Source organism: Orbilia oligospora (genome assembly GCF_000225545.1).
Source record: "Orbilia oligospora ATCC 24927 unplaced genomic scaffold scaffold00078, whole genome shotgun sequence".
Lineage (NCBI taxonomy): Eukaryota > Fungi > Ascomycota > Orbiliomycetes > Orbiliales > Orbiliaceae > Orbilia > Orbilia oligospora.
In genome coordinates this window covers 895600-916802 of record NW_011645635.1, presented here as the reverse complement: position 1 = coordinate 916802, position 21203 = coordinate 895600, and the positions used below count along the sequence as shown (strand labels likewise).

The 21203-nt window shown below is 45.4% G+C and overlaps 6 protein-coding genes across 6 annotated transcripts; 3 read left to right on the top strand and 3 right to left on the bottom strand.

The window, feature by feature from the left end:
- Positions 1-64: 64 nt before the first annotated feature.
- AOL_s00078g286 (uncharacterized protein) lies at positions 65-1762 on the bottom strand (the record flags this gene model as incomplete). Its single annotated transcript, XM_011123549.1, has 5 exons — positions 65-243; positions 312-947; positions 1014-1171; positions 1228-1373; positions 1454-1762. 5 exons carry the CDS (start codon positions 1760-1762, stop codon positions 65-67), a joined length of 1428 nt encoding a protein of 475 aa, XP_011121851.1.
- A 545-nt stretch (positions 1763-2307) lies between these two features.
- Positions 2308-3853, top strand: AOL_s00078g285 (uncharacterized protein; the record flags this gene model as incomplete). The annotated part of the gene is made up of 2 exons (XM_011123548.1): positions 2308-2877; positions 3284-3853. 2 exons carry the CDS (start codon positions 2308-2310, stop codon positions 3851-3853), a joined length of 1140 nt encoding a protein of 379 aa, XP_011121850.1.
- Positions 3854-4816: 963 nt separating this feature from the next.
- On the top strand, positions 4817-6205 carry AOL_s00078g284 (uncharacterized protein; the record flags this gene model as incomplete). Its single annotated transcript, XM_011123547.1, has 2 exons — positions 4817-6096; positions 6163-6205. 2 exons carry the CDS (start codon positions 4817-4819, stop codon positions 6203-6205), a joined length of 1323 nt encoding a protein of 440 aa, XP_011121849.1.
- Positions 6206-8196: 1991 nt separating this feature from the next.
- AOL_s00078g283 (uncharacterized protein) lies at positions 8197-13135 on the top strand (the record flags this gene model as incomplete). Its single annotated transcript, XM_011123546.1, has 8 exons — positions 8197-8340; positions 8473-8820; positions 8885-9207; positions 9263-10500; positions 10559-10677; positions 10736-11767; positions 11823-12814; positions 12871-13135. The coding sequence occupies 8 exons, from the start codon at positions 8197-8199 to the stop codon at positions 13133-13135; spliced, it is 4461 nt and encodes a 1486-aa protein (XP_011121848.1).
- A 518-nt stretch (positions 13136-13653) lies between these two features.
- On the bottom strand, positions 13654-14380 carry AOL_s00078g282 (uncharacterized protein; the record flags this gene model as incomplete). The annotated part of the gene is made up of 3 exons (XM_011123545.1): positions 13654-13698; positions 13781-14308; positions 14369-14380. The coding sequence occupies 3 exons, from the start codon at positions 14378-14380 to the stop codon at positions 13654-13656; spliced, it is 585 nt and encodes a 194-aa protein (XP_011121847.1).
- Positions 14381-18074: 3694 nt separating this feature from the next.
- On the bottom strand, positions 18075-18436 carry AOL_s00078g281 (uncharacterized protein; the record flags this gene model as incomplete). Its single annotated transcript, XM_011123544.1, has 2 exons — positions 18075-18190; positions 18265-18436. 2 exons carry the CDS (start codon positions 18434-18436, stop codon positions 18075-18077), a joined length of 288 nt encoding a protein of 95 aa, XP_011121846.1.
- Between the last annotated feature and the right edge of the window lie 2767 nt (positions 18437-21203).

The window sequence follows — 21203 nt, the reverse complement described above, 5'->3', positions numbered from 1 at the left end:
TACTACAAATTCGAATTTGCGTTAGAAAATCTCGCCGACTTCTTTCTTCATCCGTTTCGCCATTCTACTTTGCGTCTGCAAAATTTTTGATGTCTAGTTTAGACATGCTCGCATTTCCAAAACCGATCCATCCCTTAAATTCATCTGCAAACTTGACGGCAGCCTTCAAATACATATTGTAGGTTTTATCCTTAGGTTCGCCGGCCCCAAAGAGTTTCTCGAATTCTTGTAAAGATCGTAGAACTACAGTATCGTCCGAAGTTAGCCTTCTCTTCACCCAAAGCATGGATTTAAACGAAATTAACACTCACTCTTAACATAATGCGCATCATACTTATACTCCCCTTCCAATGCCTTCTTCCTAATATACTCCCAATCCTTATTTCCGATATCATAGTCCTCAATAAACCAGTCCTTGATCGTAGGTTTGCATTGCGACAAGTAAACTTGGGACATAAGGACCATATGAGCTCTAACCAAATGCCACGTCTGTAGCGTATCCACATGTGGAAGAATGATCCTCAAGGCATGCGCAGTAGTCACCGCATGTGCCAAAAAGAAATCATACTGCGGATCCGCAACTTTGTGAGATGTAGCGAACAACATAACTGATGCTTCAACCTGCTTCTGGAATGCGGTTAACAACGCAGCCTTTTCCTTCTCAATTACGTAAGTATAGAATGCAAAATAAGGTGGGTCATCGATAATTTTTTCGGGATCACCCATCCCATTTTTGGAGCAGATATCATCATAGTCACGGTTGTCGAAGAGTTTGTCCAGAATTTCACGGATGTCGGCGGTGCTAATGAATGGGAGTGGGGGGTATGGATCGTCGACTAATTCGTGGACCTTTTTGTAGGAGCCAGCAGCCATGGCGAGAGCTTCCATTGCTATGCCTTTGTCTTCAAGCTCGAGGGCGTATCCGAGATGAATGAGGGGGTGGCCGACTATATCTTATTATCAGCATACCAACTAAACTTGGAAAATCGACGTATAAGGTATTTGAAACATACTTCCTTCAGTAAGGCCGTACAGCAGCTGGTGGTTATCCCACTCTTCGGCTCCATCGTCAACTTGTTTGTCCGTCAAGAAGTGCCAAAGTGTAGCTTTCCAATCATGACCTCGTTGTTCCATTTCATCTTCAAAGAAATTGAGGTAGGCTCGTTGGTATCTGGTTCGAATTAGCAAATATCTATAAAATTGAACTGTCAGGCGGGAATGAAATACCTCTTGTCACCCAAATGGGCCCTCCAATTGTCAGGGTCTATCTCCTCGGGCGAATCCTGCCATTGCTCGAGTTCCTTGGATTCCGCTTCGTAGATGTCATGTAAATGTTCTTTACTCGCACCAAATATGTATGCCGACGCCAAGGCCTAAACATTTAAATATCATAGAGCAATCCATTAGTATACCATTACAAGGCGGTATCTAAAACAGAGTGGGATTTACGAACATAGGGTAAATGGTTGTGGAATTGCAAGTTGTGATAGAAAATCGAATGGTCATGATGATTGAGCTTCAGCAAATGAGTGAATCTCCGATATCTCGGGTCTTCGGACGGATCGGCCGCGACCGTGTCCGCTGGTTTAAAGATTTCCTCTCCCTTGCTAGCAGGACTAGACCACGAAGACCCCATACTGAGGACGATCTGATCTCGTGGATGAAACTTTGGTAATGGGTTCGAATGTTCGACTACAGCGCTCAAGCCTCGGTGGAGGAGTGTCGCTTGGACTAAAAGATTTGGAAGAATGCTTAGATGCATGTTTGGAAGATTATGATTCATAGAAGACCCGATGTAAAGAAAATCTGAAGAAATGTCGAGACAGAATCATACGATTCCCTTCCCCCTCAGATGATTTTTCGACGAGAAAACAACGTACTTAGATTCGGCTCCCTCCGCAGAGTGAAGTCGTCATCAATAGATTCTCATACTTCTTACGAGTATTTCGCTTTCTCAGATATAAAGGACTGGGGAATCACGTAAACCGGATCTTTCTGCTGGCTGGACTATACTAATTGGTTCAGAAGCATATACTAACCCCACAACTTTGCATAGATATATGTCTGTGACGTCTCTGAGGAACCCCAATGCTTGTTAGCTTAGGGCGGGTGTTATTGTTGAATCTCAGGCTTCGCTACGATTTGTTGAATGTCGCCGTAACTTGGCGGACTTGCTGGATGTGGAAGTTCTTAAATTAATAAATTGGTTAAATCACCAGATTCGTTTCTTTCTAAAAAAATTCTTTCCCCACAACTTCTCTCCCGAAAGATCATAGCAGCAACGTCGACAATCGATAAGAGGCCTTGATGCCGGATCCGCTGTACTTCTGCGAACTACTCCCGAATATCAAACAGGTTTCCGTTAGTATCGAGAGTAAAGATGGCGAAACACCGACGTCCGTTGGGCTCCATCCCTCAAAGCGTGCCTTGACTGTGAAGTACGGGGCTCGAACCTCTCATATTATGCTACCGACACCAATCGATTCTCCATCGATTACACTCATCCCAGCACAGACATACAGACTCTCAGCATCGCAAACCTATCTTGGATCGGATGAATACGAGTCCCTTTCCGGACCAGTACAAGACCCTTGGGATGCATCGTCTGTATCTCCCGAATGCTCACTCCGTTGTATCGCATGTACTACGACGATTATTCCAGGAGGCCGGATCCAGAAATGGAAGAACCTCCCTTCGGAACATTGGGCTGATATGATGGATCTTTGGCACTGTCACAAACCCCACAATAAGGATGGTAACTCCGAAGGGAGCAGGTATTCTGGTGTAGGGAGGATAGTGGCGGAAAGCACGGTAGGACTTGTGGACCCAATGTATTTCCTTCTTCGAAAAGAAGATTGCGAAAACATTACTTTCAAGGTAAGAAACCATCTCCTAGAATTACATAGACACGAGAGATTGTGTGGACGGCAAGAAGGTGGTCAAGTCATACGGCCTTTACGTATAATATCAATACTTAATATCACCGATACAATCGTCCTAGAAGGACCCACCATACCAAGCTTCACATACACCTTAGCTATGGTTCTCGTTCGTCCCTTTCAATATGGATGCTAGAACCCTTTTCGAAGCGGTCCTAGCTGATATTTTGTTTAGGGTGGCGAGTGTCCTCTGGCTTTGGTGGAAGACTTGGGTGGCCGTATCCTGTTTCGCCTCCTATGACTTTGAAATTCGTAGGAGGACCCTATATGATACGGGATATACTTTTCATTTTGAATTTTCAAGCAATTTTTTTCCTTGAATAAATGACTGACTTTGAAAATAGCAAACCGGATCCAATGAAGCAGAAACTACAATTTGTCAGGTCTGTGACATCCCACTAGGGATCGTTGATGAAAAAGCGGACGGCATCAGACTCATGAAGTGGTCGCTGTCGCTGGGACTCGGGTCGTTCAAGCAGAACGGCGACGAGATGCTGGATAGTTACACACTCTCTCAGTGGCTATCTGCACATTTGCAGTTTCTTGTCGATAACTCTGGACAACGGAAGTTTCTTATCAAACCTGGTGCGAGTATACTGTCGCAACAGCATTTGGACGGATTCGGGAAACGAATCGAGGAAGGGGGCGGGGGATTACATGTTTGGGTGTTTAATCCGAATACCTTGATCACCAGATCCGAGAAGCCGACACCGGCTCGAGCAGTTAAAGTTTATTACCAAAGGGTTACATCGAAGGAACAAGCAGATGGGCTGGGCGATATCGAGGCTGTGTATTTACCTCAGGCCATATACGACCGATTCGAGAGATTGTTGGAGGAAGGGAATGCGAGCTTGCCGAAGGCGTTACAGACTTGGGCTGGGCTTTGGAATGGAGGATGGTTGGAGAAGTTTTAGCTTTATAAGCGTCTTGATTGACTCCACCGACGCAAGCCCAACGGCTGCTGGGTGAGAATTCAATCGGTGTTCAGTAGCTTTATAATTATGTCAATTTATTTCTCAAGTAAATACCGAATCCCCAAAACTTCACATATTCCACCTGAAATATCCACCGAGCCGCCTGTGCCTAAAACTAGAATTATCTGATACCGAAAACACCCAGGGACCACCCTTCCCGGCGTCGAGTATCCAGGTAGGCGTTTTCAAATATTGATTCTGGGCTCGAGACTCGTTCCGAAAACCGGGACCTTAAAGGCAGGATATTGAGGCTCTCGAGAAATAGGATCCCGCACCGGAGCTGCAAGCAACCAAATTCGCAAGTTTAAAGCCCCCACCGGGCAGACCAGTTGTCTCGTAGACTGAGTATCATTCCAGGGAAAGGAGAACCCGCCGCTTCTAGAATTCCAGAAAATTTAACCTTAAGTTACAACCCGCTAGGTAAACTCGCTGCCTCGCTAGTTGGAAAGATGTGCTTGGATGCAGCCGTGAGAAGTCTGAGTTTGATCGAGGGTTATAAATTTAAAATGAAAGGCCCAACACTCCCTACACTCCACCGTTCGTTAATTTTTACACTTGATTGTAGTTGAAGAGTGTAAATAACTTATATTTCCGATCAAGATCATTTTATAAATTTATTATTGGCATATACTGATTTTAGGTTGTCGTGATTATTTTCATCTCAAAAGTCGAGGTTTAGGTACTAAGGTTCAATTATCATTCCATGCAAGTACGGCCATAATCCCTACACTTCGTAGTGCTCGGTTCTGCTGCAAAACTCACCTCCAAAATTTAGTGCTTCCAACTACGTCCCATCTCCCACCACCCCTCCAATCACACGACAATCATTGTCCGGACCCTCAATCCCACTCCATTCGTGGAGGCGACCCTCAATCCCTCCCCTCCGTCCTTCCATCCTCCAAGATGGGTATCGACCTCACCCTTTCCCGGGTCATCAGGCTGATCCCTTCTTCCAGTCTCGCGTGGCGAGCACTCCATGTCGCGGGCACCAATGGCAAGGGTTCCGTTTGCGCATATCTCTCTTCCGCCTTGACTTCCAGCGGCATCCGGACCGGCCGATTCACATCACCACATTTGGTCGATAGATGGGATTCTATTGCCCTCAATGACAAGACAATCGACTCGACACTCTTCCACGAAACCGAGGCCCTCGTTAAAAAACGGAATCAGGATGGAAATATTGGAGCTACGGAGTTTGAGCTTTTGACTGCGACCGCTTTTGAGATTTTTAGCAAGGAAAAGGTGGAGCTAGCTGTTGTCGAGGTCGGGCTTGGAGGGAGACTCGATGCGACAAATCTTATCAAAGATCCGCTCGTTACGGTTTTGACGAAGGTTGGGATGGATCATGTTGAATTCCTAGGAGATACGGTTGAAAAGATCGCAAGGGAGAAAGCTGGGATCATGAAGCCTGGTGCACCTTGTGTGGTAGATGCTTCCAATGTTGAGGGTGTCCTGAATGTTATCAATGAAGTGAAGGAAGAAGTTGGTGCTGGCGAGGTTATCCTTGCCGCCCCAGAGGTTGACGACGTTGAAGATGTCCCTCCTAGTGGTGATGCTCCGGCCCCCCTGCCAACCACGACCCCAAGTCCCGTCAAGATCAAGACACCAATATTTGGATTACAGTCTTACGCTCCTTCGTTACTTGGAAAATATCAGCACTCAAACCTCGCCTGTGCTATTCACGCACTCTCGGTAGCTGCAAAGACATACCCACATATTACAGCCGAAACAGTCAAGAAGGGTGTATCGGAAGCCAAGAATCCTGGAAGACTACAATGGATTACGGTTAAGTCGTCGATAGGCAAGAAGCAGGAGATGATCATCGATGGTGCACACAATTCCGAGGCAGCCGTAGCTCTCGGGCAGTTTGTGGACGAGAACCTAAGGGCAAGGATTCAACAGCGAAACGTCACCTGGGTTGTTGGTATCAGCCATGGCAAAGACGTATCGGCTATCCTTGGGGAATTTTTGAAAGAGGGCGACGTCGTCAGCACCGTCGAATTCGGGCCAGTCGATGGAATGCCCTGGGTCAAGGCGGAGGAGTCTGCCCTGGTCGCCAAGGAGGCTGAGAAATTAGTTGGCCCCAAGGGATTAGTAAGAAGCTGGGGATCTGACTTGAAGGGAGCCGTTCAGTGGAGTTGTGAAGTTGGCTGTGAAGGCCCGATTGTGATTGCTGGAAGCTTGTAAGTTCTATCCCCCCCTTCCCGAAGCGATCTGTAAATTCGAACCACTACTGACTCTCAATATAGATATCTTGCTGGTGATGTGACAAGGTTAAGCAAGATCTTGTAAATACCACCCTATTCAATGGTACCCTTTTCTACTTATTACCGTCAGGATCTCATTTTATTTAATGGTTCTTTCGTGCATGTCTGAGTATTGGCGTTTACGAGCACCTTCCTATGTTTGAAACCATCTCCTCTCACTTGGTTTTGGTTGTATTAAGACCTCACTTTGTATTCGAATTCGTGATTGAGGCTCACCTACACTTATCATCGTCGTCATCATTACCACTACTAACTATCCTGACCCCTTTACTATTACTTCTACCATGGTTGGTACCTCATACTAGCGATAGAACACACCCACGACTAGCCATAGCCTTAGCCCCCCCCAAAACACCCCGATCCGAAAGTATATATGTACATATTTTATCATTCCCCTGTAATAGATCACGAATCGTATCACGCATACGACCGGCCTGAGAAGCTTCGTAACACAGTGGGTCACACGAGCCTACATCGTATATCAGTATCTCGACCTAATCAATCGACCACGTACAACCACCCACCAAACATTAACTTCTAGACAGTGCTCGCTGGCTCTGATTCTAGCTCGAGCCTTTTCACATACATCGAATCGATATATGCAATTCTGTCATCAGGATCTCTCAAATCTCTAAGACAACCGATACACCCAACTAGCAACTCTTGTTTTGTTCTCCCTAGCTTTCTCAGCGCCCACCGATTTAAGAACATTTGGCGTTTCGAAACTAGAGCTAGAACCACCCACCGCTATTTTTACAGACAAAAGGTAACAGATAAATCCAACAGCCGGAGGGAGAGTTGGGGATATGAGACGCCCAGAGTTTGCTTGTAGTGTTATTCAAACTACAGCCGCTTCCGTGCCAGTTAGACGCATTGGAAATTAGAAGGCTACGATACCAAACCCACGAATTCAAACCTTGCGGGGGGTTCAGTGTTACTTAATTACTTTGGCTGCATACATCTAGCCATAATCATCACTTGTTGCCTCGTTTAAGCTCCCAGATTCCTTAAAATACGCCAGTGAGGTGATTTGCTCTTTTCGTGGAGCTGAAGTTTATAATTCTAATTATATTGGGACAACAGGCCTGGTTGGAAGTTGTCGTAATCCAATGGCGCTTGTCTTGCCCTGGTCCTTGCAAACTCCAAGGCTTCAAGAGTATCAGATTGCAACTGCTATAAATATGTGGACACTTTGGCATGAAGTTCGGAGGAGGATAATTTGTAGATATACTTCGATCGTATGCATTGCTCCCTTCTTGAGGAACGTATTCTTTTGCCTCCAAAGCCGCGCAGTCAGTATACATATAGCGCCATAGCACCACGACCATAGTATAATAATATAAGCTAAAGAATTGCCTCGAAAGCAGCCTGCCATCCGCAAAAGGTGTGGCAACAGAGCTGAAGATAACGTTTGCGAGACCCGTGCTAACGTTGCCTCACTGAATACGAATTGGTCTGTTATCAATCAGAGGAGGAGGTTGATGTCAAGGAACCTCTGTTAATCTGAGCGAGGCTGCACTGCGGGCCAAACTGCATTCCGATCCCGCTGTTGACGCACGTAACATAAAACCTTCCATCTTACGGAGGACAGACTTGAGACCAAGTATTCCCTCAGAGTTAAGAAATACTTCGGAATCCTTTTTGTTTTCTTCCTTTCCATTTTATTTCCAAATCCCCTCTTTCTCCCTTTGATTACACGTCGAAAACCGGTGGGTCACGTTCGAAGAGAGGCCGCATCATCATCCTTCGTTTGCTCGCATCTCGAATTCCTATTTGTGGCGTGGGCTGGGCGACAGGCATTACGAACACGACTACCTCTCCAAGCCCGCCTATCGATACCCGTCAACCGTGCACCCCCCAGCACCTAATCCAGCTTCGAGGGGAAACCCATCCGATATCCCATCTCTTCTTCATCATACTTCGGATAAAACCCATCATCACCGAACTATACCACTCTTTCGATATACCAGAATTTAACTCCCCAAAGCTGGCGTCAGGGAGTGCACAACCGTCAAGATGAGGCTGCTGCGAAGCCTACCGTTCCTGGTAGCGCTGTTGGGTGTCACGCCGAACCATGTCGAAGCCGGTGGGAAAGTCACCGTCAAGAAGACGAGTTTTTCGAGTCTACCGCAGGAGTTTTTTTACTTTGAAGATAGTCCCGTAAGCTACCTTATCCGAGAGATCCTTAAAACTCCCGCGTCATCGTTTTTCTCTTTTTGGAGGGGAGAAGCTTTGGTAAGCTTATAGCTAGATGGCTAACGTGGATTCTTCACTGCCGCTGTGATTTTATAGAGTATTTTGAGCTTCGATCAAATGCATGGCACCGTCTACAGATCTGGTGATAGCGGAGCAACCTGGGAAGCCGTATCGGAGGGGAAGGGGAAGGTCATCGACATGTATCAGCACCCGTTCGATAACGCCAAGGCCTATATACTCACACTCAGCGAGAAGCATTTTAAAACCGATGATTATGGCAAGACATGGCAGGAATGGGATTCGATAGATCTTCCAAGTAACCGTCAGATCCCATTACCGGCATTGAACTTCCACGCTGGAAAGGGAAAATCGGATTACATAATTCTGCTAGCACAAGTTTGCGAAGACGGATTCGAATTCGAGCTTGGAGACTGCAAACAAAGGGTTAGATTTGAACCCTATCACCACGGGGAATGATGTTCTAGAGCTAATTGAAGTTATTATATAGGCTTACTACACGAAAGATAACTTCAAGACGAAGCCAATCAAGCTGCTCGAGGACACACATGGCTGCACTTTCGCTCAATCCACGAAACAATTCGATGCTGCCTCGGACGACACTGTTATATGTATCGTTGAGGGCTCGAGTATGTATACTTCGAGCAAGCGTCGCATATATGTCTCCGACAATTACTTCAAAAACGGCCTTGATGGAGGGGTTGAACCAAAATTGGATGGACAGAGCACCTATCAGGGTATTACTGGTGTCGCTGTGGTCCAGAAGTTCGTGATTGTCGCAGTCAAGAGTTCTGGAACTTCTGAGATGGCATTGTAAGATCATCTGTTATAGATTTGGGATATGTTCAGCCACTAACTAGTCGAATAGATTTATCAGCACCAACGCCAAAGATTGGGATAGAGCGGAATTCCCGAGCGACCATGGCAAAGTGGAGGAGGACGCCTATACGATCCTCGAATCCATGCCATCGAGCTTACAAGTTGACGTTTTGACAACAAAGGCAACCCATCCTGTCGGGTCCATGTTTGCTAGTAACTCCAAGGGTACACAGTTCGTCCGAATCTTGCCAAACACAAATCGCAACTCTCGTGGTCTGGTCGATTGGGAACCTATCGCAAACATTGAGGGCATCATTCTCGCAAATATTGTGGCAAACGCAGCTCAGCTGGCAGAGTCTCGTGGAGGTGTCAAGAAGATTACATCTAAAATCTCATTTGACAACGGTAGAACATGGAACGGGCTCAAGGTCGGTAGTGAGGAACTGCATCTTCACTCAGTCTCTGATCTCAACAACCTTGGTCGTGTGTATTCAAGCCCCGCACCCGGTATGGTTATGGGTATCGGAAACACAGGAGAACACCTTTCAGATCCCCTTTCTGGGAACCTTTATGTTTCGGACGATGCCGGATTGTCCTGGACCAAGGCACGAGATGGCCCGCACAAATACGAGTTCGGTGACCAAGGCTCGATTTTTGTTGCCGTCAAAGACGAAAAAACAGATAAAATTGTCTACTCATTGGACCATGGTAAGACCTGGGAGAGCGTCGACCTTGGTATCACAATTACCCCAGTACTTTTGACAACAACACCAGACAGCACCTCTACAAAGTTTACAATGGTTGCAGTCGGACCAGCTGACGACGATAACAAGAGCCGCTACATCTTCTTTTTTGATTTCTCGGATGTTCGCGGCAGAACTTGCAAGGAAGATAAATCTGGAAAAGGAGACTTTGAGAAGTGGTATGCCCGAGTTGACGAGAAGGGAGACCCGGACTGTCTCCTGGGCCACAAGCAGTTCTTCTGGAGAAGAAAGAAGGATGTGGATTGTTTCGTCAACAACTTGTACAAGGAACAGGAGCCCGAACGCGAGGTTTGTAAGTGTACCACGGAGGACTACGAGTGTGATATCAACTTCGTCAGGGAGAAAGGTCAGCCAGGAGATAAGTGTGTGCCTAAGAAACTTAAGTATGATGACAAGGGCAAATGCTCTAAGCCATCGGATACCTTTAAGGGGCCTAGCGGTTACCGTCTTATTCCCGGTGACAGCTGCGATAAGAATGGTGGAGAAGACCTAGAAAAAGAGACAGACCGAACTTGCAGCGAGCGTAAGTCTCCCAATTCTATCAACAATTACAGCCAGTTTCGATTCTAACAATTGTACAGTTTCTACGCCAGCCCCTTCCACCGGCAAGGTCAAGCATACTACGAAGGAGTTCGATGGCGAAACGTATCTCGAACAATTCTACCTTGAGCGTTCGGATACTTCTTCCGGAGATGATGAGGTTTGTAAGCCTGGTACATACTATAGGATATTCATATGACTAATAAAGATACCAATAGACTGTTATCATGCGAAATAGGAAGAGTGTCTGGATAACCTACGACCAAGGAGAGAAATGGGAACAACCTTCCGTCTTCGAAGGCAAAGAAATTGTTGCCATTTACCCTAATCCCTGGAATAAGGACCACGTTTATTTCCTCACTCCAAAGGAAGAGGTCATCTATAGCCGTGACCGCGGGAAGACCTTTAAGACTTTGAAAGCCCCCGGGCCACCTACCGGCTTGAGTGTTGATGTCATAAACTTCCACCCTCTCCGCAAGGACTCCATGATTTGGACCTCCCATAAGGATTGCCCTGGTACTGACTGTCACAATGTTGCCTACTATACCACTGACGGAGGCGATACCTGGAAGAGCTTGCTCAGTTACGTTAGATACTGCCGATGGATCGCTAATTCTTACATGAAGAAGAAGAACGTCCATGACAACATGGTTTTCTGCGAGCGCTACGCCAATGATGATGTCAAGAACGGACTTGAACTTGTTACTAGCGACTCCTTCTTTACTCAACAAAAGGTTGAATTCTCTGGCATCAAGGGCTTTGCGACCATGGAAGAATTTATCAATGTCGCTGTTGTCGATGACAAGAAGAGCACTTTGAAAGTTGTCGCATCTTTGGATGGCAAAACTTTTGCTGATGCTAATTTCCCTCGTGGCTTTGATATCCCTCATCAACACGCCTACACTGTCCTTGAGAGTATCACACATGCGGTCTACCTGCATGTGACAGTGAATGACGCAGCTGGCAAAGAATACGGCGCGATCTTGAAGTCAAATTCTAATGGTACTGACTACATCATGGCTTGCCCCAACGTCAATCGCGATGAACAAGGCTATGTTGACTTCGAGAGGATGCAAGGGCTTGAGGGAGTTGCGCTAGCAAATGTCGTCGTCAATACCAAGGAAGTTGACTCCGGTGCCGCAAAGAAGTACAAAACCAAAATTACTCACAATGACGGTGGCGTCTGGAGTTATATCCCCACTCCCAAAGAGGACTCTAAGGGAGAGCGCTTCTCGTGTAGCTCTAGCGATGTAAGTGGCTGTTTGTCCAAAACCTTGACCCATCGATTTGCTAACACCTCTATAGACTGAGAAATGTTCTTTGAATCTCCATGGATACACTGAGAGAGCTGACAAGCGACATACCTACTCTTCTGCTAGCGCCGTTGGATTGATGTTGGCCGTCGGCAATGTTGGTCCCGAGTTGACACCCATGAAGAACGGCGATACTTTCCTCACAAGAAATGGAGGTATTAGCTGGGTCGAAATCCACAAGGGTTCCTTCATGTGGGAATTCGGTGACCAGGGTTCAATTATTGTAATTGTGAAGCAAAACGAACCTACCAAGTCAGTCCTTTACACCCTTGACGAGGGTGTCAAATGGGAAGAGTACACTTTCAGCGATACATCAGTCAATGTTTTCGATATCTCCAGCGTGCCATCTGATACAAGCAGGAAGTTCATCGTCTGGGCGAAGGAGAACGGTGCCGATAAGTTTACAGCGACGACAATCGACTTCCGTGGATTGACTGACAAGCAATGCATTTTGGACCCCGAAAAACCTGATGACGACGACTTTGAGTACTGGCAATCATCCCATCCACATACAGACGATCACTGTTTGTTCGGTCATCAGTCTCAGTATGCCCGTAAGATTCCTTCGCATTTGTGCTACATTGGACGACGAATCCCTCAACCCCACAAGACATTCGAAAACTGCACTTGCACACGGAATGATTATGAGTGCGATTACAACTACGAAATGGCAAATGACGGCTCTTGCCAGTTGGTTCCCGGGCTCTCGCCCCCAGACCATAGCAAGTCGTGTGCTGAAAATCCGGATCAGTGGGAGTGGTTCGAGGCCACGGGATACAGAAGGATTCCTTTGACTACCTGCAGTAAAGGTGTTAATCTCGATCAATCGGTTTCACATCACTGCCCCGGAAAGGAGGGAGAATGGCATGATCGCAAAGGCGGTGGCATCGGGGCTGTGGGAATTTTCTTCCTTACCCTCCTGTCACTTTGCATGGCTGGTGTTGTCGGATATGTTCTCTTCCAGCGATGGCCTGGCAAGCTTGGGTATGTATATTCTATTATTGATGACCTTTCAGACTATATACTAACGATTATTGTAGTGCTATTCGTCTTGGAGACGACCGGCCACGACAACAGTCGCCGTTTGTCAAGTATCCAGTTATGGCCCTATCTGCGATTGTGGCTGTTATAGCTATTATCCCAAGCGTCGTAGGAGTATTGTACTCGGCTATTGCCTCCAGACTGCAAAGGCGTCCAAGGTACACCACTCGAGGCTCGTTCGCTCGTGGAGACTTTAACAACTACGATAACGTTGAGAATGATGAAGGTGAGCTGTTGGGAGAAGATTCGGACGAGGATGTGTAAACTTTTCTCATGCACAAAAAAAGTTGGATTTTGTGGGGGTTTTTACCAAATTTCGATATCAGCAGGGTTTTTTTTTTAATAAAAAAAAACAAAAGGAACAGTCTGTTTTTATGGAATGTAGCCTTCAGGTGGTACTGGTTTCTGGATGAGTGTTTCTTTCAAGCCTGTACATTCATATTCTTATTTCTGAGGCCGTCTTTTTCTTTTTTCTTTGCCCGGCAGTTGCTTTTGATCTCTTTTCTCTTTTCTCTCTTTCTTTTTTCTATAGTTTTAGGAGATTTATATAGGATTACATTTTTCTTATCAAAAAGGGTTTTCATTCTTTCTTTTACGCCACTGAATCGGCTCTCCGCTTCCTTTTCTTTAGTACTACTCTTAAGAGGAGAATTAAGGTTTAGTTTAACAGGGAGGTGGTCACATGGATTTTGGTCCTAAATTCGTTTTGCTTGATTGTATCATGATCATGATCTTCGTGACTTAAGTACTAAATAAGTAAGTATTTGTGCAGGATATAGATTTTACCACCATGACACGACACCGAGTCCACTCTGATAACATGATCCCTATTGAAAAATCCTTGTTAGTCGGATGAAAGTTTCATCATGTAAATATATGTCATACACATAGATATATTTTAGAACTTACAATTATTTTATAAGGCGGTTTCATATCAGCATCAGCCAACGAATCCCTCAACGCCGGATCCACAGGGGTATTATCAATAAACTCCTCCTCCTCAACTCTAAACCTCACAGATTCATTCTTATCAAAGAACAATTCATCACCGTCTTCCGTCCTCCAGACCCAGACCTGTTCGTTATGATCAAAGACACTGCCTTCGAACAAATAATCCTTGGGTAAGAAGACTTCATCAAAGAAATCGAATCTGACGTGAATACCGTTGGGGGTTGAATTTGCGATTCGACCGGTGATTACTTCGCCTTTGAAGGGTCGGAAGACTATTAGTCGGAATTCGACGTTGATGTTTACGTCCCCTGTGCCGGAACCGATTAGACCGTCGGAGGATTTGAGGATGTCGTAGAGACAGATTACTAGACCGACTTTGTGGATTACTTTGTTTGCGTAGCGGGCGTTGATTTGGTCTTCGAGGGCTTGACGGGTGGTGACGGTGAAGGAGGTGGGTTGGATGGTGACGAGGTCGCTGAGGCGGGTCTTTGTGGGGGGGGTTAGTTAGGTATGCTATCGAGATGGGTTGAGGATAGAGTAGCTTACTAGGATGAACATCTCTTTTTTAACAAAGCAAAGCAAGGTCTTTGATGGGTGAATGATATGGAAGTCTGGTTATTTTTGAGCGACGGTGGTGATGGTGACGGTTCACATTTCTGCGACAGCTTTGTTGAAATTTTGGAGGTTTTTGGCGGGCGGCGCTAGTTAGCTTTGCTCTGTGTGATGGAACCGAGCTTTAAATTTGGGAATGAAGTTTTGACTTTTTTTGGAGCCGCATGGCTGGTAACTTACCACCTGCTGAGCTCAACACCATGATATAAGGCGAAGATGCTTAAAATACTAGGCTAGTAAGCTTTTCGAATAGCTTCAACGGATTGAAATTGTTTTGTTTTTTTTCTATAAAAAAAAAGAAGAAATAGATGTTAAATTACTAGTTAAGACATTTTTACCCCCGCCTACCTTCTAGCTCTCAGCCTCAACCGTGTGGCGCCCGGGATTAAAAGGTTCAAATCTTGTGGCTTGTTAATTCTCCCCCATGGTCCATCCCATGGTTCATCCCATGGTGCCCCAGAGTTCGCGTCTCGTCTAATCTAGCTAATCGACAATTTCCTCCGTTCGGCACGGTATATTAATACCAGCACAGTACTTAATAATAGAAAGTGTCAGAAATACCTCAAGGGTATCCAAAATTGTCTAGGCATATAAGTATAGACCAAACCGTTAGCCTTGCTTGGAGAGGGTTCAAATCTCCCGACGTTATATTAGTGTAGATACGTATGTATCCGCCTTGCTGTCTGGAAGGATATAAGATCTACAAATCCCTAATTTCTTCGAAGCCGGACCCCTATGTATGTATGTAATAGGGCCCTTGAACGTTCAAACCGGAATTAGAACTCCAATCCTAGGACCCCGGTTCTTCGACGTTTCACGATCATCAATCTTCCCTGTTAACTTCGTTGTACTCCGCTGTCGCGCAAAATGAGTGAAAGGATTGTTGTAAATCAGGGTCAACAGTTGGAAGGTATCTTTTGGCGAGAATCATGTATGTATGATTTCGAAAATGAAGTAATTTCATGATCTTACATGATGGTAAAATGGAAACAGTTCAAAAGCTTCCTCCTTTTTTTTTTGGATAATACAGAAACTCGTAAACCGGGTCAGACTATGCAATGTAGCATGTACAGTATGTAAAGCATTGCCCCTCTTTCAAAACTCCGTAGACGGTACAATGCACTGGGGTCTGTGCCTTGCCTTACCTTAGCTGGGGCCCCACAGCCATCGACTAGCTACGGACAGGAACCCTTCTGCATCGCAGCGGCGTTTGGACCTCTTTGGCTGCGTCCGTCCGTGTGAAGGTGGAAAAGGAACGTTACCGAGATTTCTAGCCGCTCTTCGTTTCGAGACATGCATTGGCGAGGGACGGAGAGGTAATCGAATCGAATCGAGTCGAAAATCGCTCGAGCCCTTTTGTCTGTGCTTTTTTACATGCATGTATGCATACATACATACACATGGACGAAGGGGGAAAAAAGCTTACTTTGTTTCTCTTTTTCTCTCCATTAGTCACGATTAATGTTTCTTGTTTTTCTTTCTCGTTTGTAAGGTGGTTGACCCTGACATACGCATACGCATACAGAATGGCCAGATGTGCAGAAACATATTAACATGTTAACATTAAGATAGTGGTGGGTCGGGCATCGATATCGCTATGGATGCTGCACGCCAGCCGTGTCTTTGCTTTGAAATCGGTCCGGAGTTTAAGCTGTTCGGGTTCCTATAGGCTTACTCCTATGCATTGCACATCAGGATCAGTCACCAAGAAAGGAACCTGCCTAGACTCGAGACAGCTAACCTGCATGAAGGGAAACAAGCATGTGGGACTTTTACGAACCTACAGAAAGTGGCTTAACGACTGCTGGTCCCCGTCTCTTGATGTCGTGTCACGATCAAGCCCTCCTATGTAATTGCAATAATCCAACCGCCAAGACGTGTCAAGACCACTATCACAGTTGGGAAGGCGAGACGACAACCTATCTCTGTTCGAGTGCTACGCTCTGCATGAAGTTGACTTTTTGGTCATATGCTTTGACATAAAATCTTTCGTATGCAATTGGCAAAGTTTCAAGTCATAGTCCGTTTGTTTTGAATTTATGGAGATATTTGGCGACCAATCGACAACATTGAATCGTTGGAGACTTCAGAAGCTTAAGGAGAGCAATGCAATGTCAATTCCATCGAGGCTTCGCGTAGTCTATGGTTAAGAGGACTGGCCCCTTCTGGATATGCGTATATACATCATATTTCCGATATTTAAACTGGAACACCACTTAGAATCAAAGAAGACACTGGTGAGTGAGTTTATATGTCACGGGTTTCTAACTGGTCCCGGGATCAATCATTGTTTCCACAAAACAGAAGGCTCCGAGCCTCATACATTGATTAGTTGGTCTGTTTTGGTTGAGGTAATAAAAATACTGCACAGAAATGTCTTCCTTTTCTCCCTCTTTCCTGTGATTTCTTCCTCCCTTCCCCTCCCTCCCTCTCTTCCCTTCCACCACCACCCCATGACATCTTCGATAGCGGGGAGTGTCGGCTAGGAAGTCCAAACTATAAAATCGCGATCCCGATAGGCAGGCAGGTGTAAACGGTGCGGATACTAACTTGAGAAGAAGTCTCCGGCCGTGGGTTCTCTTCCCCGGCGTAATGCCAAAAAGACATGGCAACCATGGCAATACAGACCATGGTATACCAGATCAGTTCTGGAATACAGAAATACCATTGCTTTTGGCCCACCACCCAACGTAACCCGTATACGAACAGGATGAAACATATATAGGCCGCTATGAAGAGGTTGAAGAGCCCTATTCGGATGGGAAATTTGTGAGGTTAGCTACGCGTGCCATTACTTTCTTGTTTAGTCTAATCAAACACTAGATGTATTAGTTACGTGACCTACCTCTCGTGCACTCAGACATCTTTGGAAGACAACTGTGCCCGGTCCAAGTCTCGGTCTCAGACCTGGTACCGGTCATCATAAATCCTTCGTCGATCCATTTCTGGACGACTGAGGGAGGCCGGATACTAAAGATAGAACCGCGGTAATCGGGAAAGCGGCCTCGGTGAGAAACGATGCCAGGAAAGCGTGCCAGATGTTGGTCACGCTACACCATAACTTTGACCGGGGATCGGAAGGGCCGAAAATTGAAGCGGAGGCTGAAGCAACAGGAGGTGAAGCGGTAGATGAAGCAGCAGGTTAAGATGGACGCGATGGAGAGGAACTGGTCGATGGAATAAGAGAGGTAAGAAGGGGAATACTTCTATCGAGGTAATGAGCTCGGCCTTATAAGTTTAGCCCAGTGGCCATGAAATATGTGCATAATAAAAGCCCCAGGCGACAACGTCTATCTCGTAACCAACACGGTCCTTGTTGTATTCTGTCAAAATAAACTTCCCTGGATCTACCTTCCGGTGCGACTGTACAACCAGTCTTGCTCTTAGTCGATCATGGGATTCTTAGTATGATCGAGCCATCAAATACTTCCAGTATTCCTCACTCCTGATTTGCTCTAGCTAGTTGACATCGCCTTTACGGGGCACAAAACTATCAGAGCGAAGGAGGTCATCCAACAGAATATCATAAGAACAGAAGATAATGCGAACACTCGGATGCAATTTCCAGTGAGATCTGGTCTAATCATTCCAGCGAAGGAGGTAAGAAACCATAAAACCGTTAATAAGAGTACTAACAGAGTCATGGATTGGGGTTGGTGTTGGCATTCGCCAGCCATAAAATAAGATAATGCGAAGATACAGAGCACAAGATATTCGAAACTGATCCGCCCGCAAGAATCACAATCCGGGTGGTCCCTATAGATTTAGTATCTAGTTAATTATGGATCCTCCTGATATCGATATCTAGTTGCTTAGCTGCTGGGACATACATATCGAAACACCACCGCCATTCTGTTCTAAAACCAGCGGTTTGTGTTCTACGGTACTTTTCGATTCAAGCACCGGCCTTGGTTCTTCGGTCTCAGTCAAAACACTGCTTTTTGAGGTATCTGTGTCCAAGATATTGGACTTCTCTGCGCCTTGATCAATTATAACCGTCATTTTTATAAGTTTATAAGCGGCAACAACCTATATTATATTCTGTTCGGCCGTTCTTATAGGTATTGATTCGGCCTCGAGCGCTTGTAGATTTGTGGAGGGACTCTTGTCTTGGTTTTTATGCGTGAAGGTTTGATCTAGAAGGGCTTGTAGTAACTCCATGTTCGTTTGAAATATATATGATTTATATTATATGTAAGAGAAAATATAAATAAGTATCTCATAAGAGTTGTCTCATAATAAGAGGTATATATACGGTAAGTATATATTCTTCGCCAAATCGCTTGATCAACATACATGGCAGTAGAAACAACAGCAGCATGCATGCATGAGGGGGAGATATATATCATAATCATGTGATAGAAATGAAGAATTGTCTGTTTACGATAGCCAAGTACAGGGAAAGTTTGAACCTAAGCTCCTAGAGATTAAGATAGATAGTAGGCTTAGAAATCCCCCCGTTTGATCGATAAATACAATCTACGTAGCAGGAGAAGCTACTAGAAGAATCTTACAGCAACTACTATGCGATACTACCTGTTAGACGTTTCACTCAACCAATTTGATTAACCGTAAATGATATGGGCACAGCTTCAATTGAGTAATCACGAATTAAATCACCTGCGGCCTAAATAAGTTTCCTTCCTCTTTTTTTTTTTTCAACAAAAAAAAACCCCAAAAAAGACTTCGAAACGAAGGTCGTTGGAATGTTGGAAATATCGATGGCCAAAAAGAAGTCAAGGGTCGGTTATGTAATTCAGTTTTAGCTATCCAGGGGTATCCCAACGACACATCATCCAGCCCCAGACGCACCCGCTACAGGTTTAGTTCGACTTTTTCCCTGAAAGCGCACACGAGGTAGATTCTGACACGCCGCAGATCGCAAGCCGACTTCATCTTAGTCAAAGAAGAAAATCGAAACAGAGGTTTCTAACCAAACCCGTATAAATGACCTTTGCGCCGTAAACCCGCGTATACATACATTGATATATAACCCCAGTTTGGTAGATTAGACTATCCATGGCCGTCCCCCGGGGTGAACTTTAAATCCTAGAGTATAGCTAGTTGGCGCCTATGTAGGTAGCTCATCTCATCGCAAAGATTGATATTAAAACATGCGTCTTGCAGGTGGTCAGCAAAAAAATAAAAAAAATACTGGCCGTATATTACTCTATATCCCCAAAACAAAAAAAAAACCAAGGAAAAGACCATACATAAGTACATATGCGGGGACGGCACATATCGATTTCTTTCACGCTAGGCAGCGGCGGGATAAAAAACTGAAGAAGCAGCAGCTTCCATCGCATAAAAAAGTTGGGGGCGTAATTTTTTTCTCCCTTGCCATGTGCGAAAGAACGAGTGTGTTAGTATTACTGTGTACTGAGGGAAGAGGGATTATCTGTCCCTAGGCCCTCATGCATAGCCTGAGCTGCATCTGCAGGGTGCGTGAATGTTCTGTCGATTCTCATCGGCCGCGACTGTTCGAAAAAAAAAAGCGCGATTCTTTTACTCATTAGTCAATTCCATGGTCACACCCCGGTTTTTGGTTTTCCCCCAATCGCCTTTGAATCGATCCAAGGATTGGCTGACCGTTAAATCTTTGGTACACACCCGTATTTCACGAGGTGAAAACGTGGCGGGGTGTTGATTGGATCGCGTTCAGGCATTTATTTCTCTTTTTCATTTATTTTATGATATCCCTCAGCCTTTGGGAATGCCTTCTGACCACTATCAAAAAGGGAAAGTATGATTATTTTTTGAAGCTAAGTCCTTTTTCTGAAGAACTTCATCAATTGTGTTCAAATCAAATTGCGCAAGCCTTCCGCGTTCCGAATAGAATTACCGATGTTCGCTGGAAAACCACTGGTTGAAACTGAGACCATTTCCTGCACCAAGTCTTTTGATATCTGTGCCGTCGCGGTAAGCAGATAAGCTTTAAACATCCCATACAAAAGAAATCAAAAAATCTCAAAAAAGTCATGTGAGCAGAGAAAGCCATCCCATGGAAAGGCTCCACTCACACCGATCCCTCCTCTTCAGGAACGAGGCGCTTCGATTGCGAATGAGGATGGAAGTGCCCCTGGGCGTTCAAACTGTGGAGCCCAAGTTGGCAGATGTGGACGAGGGATGAAAGACAAATGCTAGGAACAGGAAGGAGACCTGTGGGACCCCACCATTCCTTCTTTCAGCGACCCACCAGTCTTAGCCTTACGAGATAAGTTGGCCGTTCCTTTCTGTGGTATGTATTTGCACAAGAAGCGGAGTTCGAAATATAAACTACTCCACACTGGAGTCCGAAGTTTCTTCCTCCACCACCCCTTGTCGGTAACGTTAATTGGGACCCAGATGATGATCTCATCCCTCTTTTGGTGACCGGCCAGCAGTGCAAGATTCCTAGATAGGGAATAATATCTTCAGGGGTAATCGAAAGCTCTTTGGAGGAAACCTGTAGCATTCGGGTGGGTAGTTCCGCTGCACCTGCATCCACTTTTATTGAAGAAATCGAGGAAAATCACGGAATATTCTATTCTCCAAGCGAGCAAGCTTGAGCTGAGAGAGAGCATATGTTACCCTTCCGTTTTTTTCCAAAAATATTTCCAGCCTTGATCGAATTCGATTCTTGAGAGAGAGGAAAAGCACTGACCAGGCCCGAATTCAGCTACGAGGCGCTGGGATCATGAGATGCGGTTAAGCTTCTTTTGTCGGTCCAAAAAGCCATTCCTCTCAACAAAGAGCGAAATTAGATTATCGAGAGAAAAACGGCCGGGGC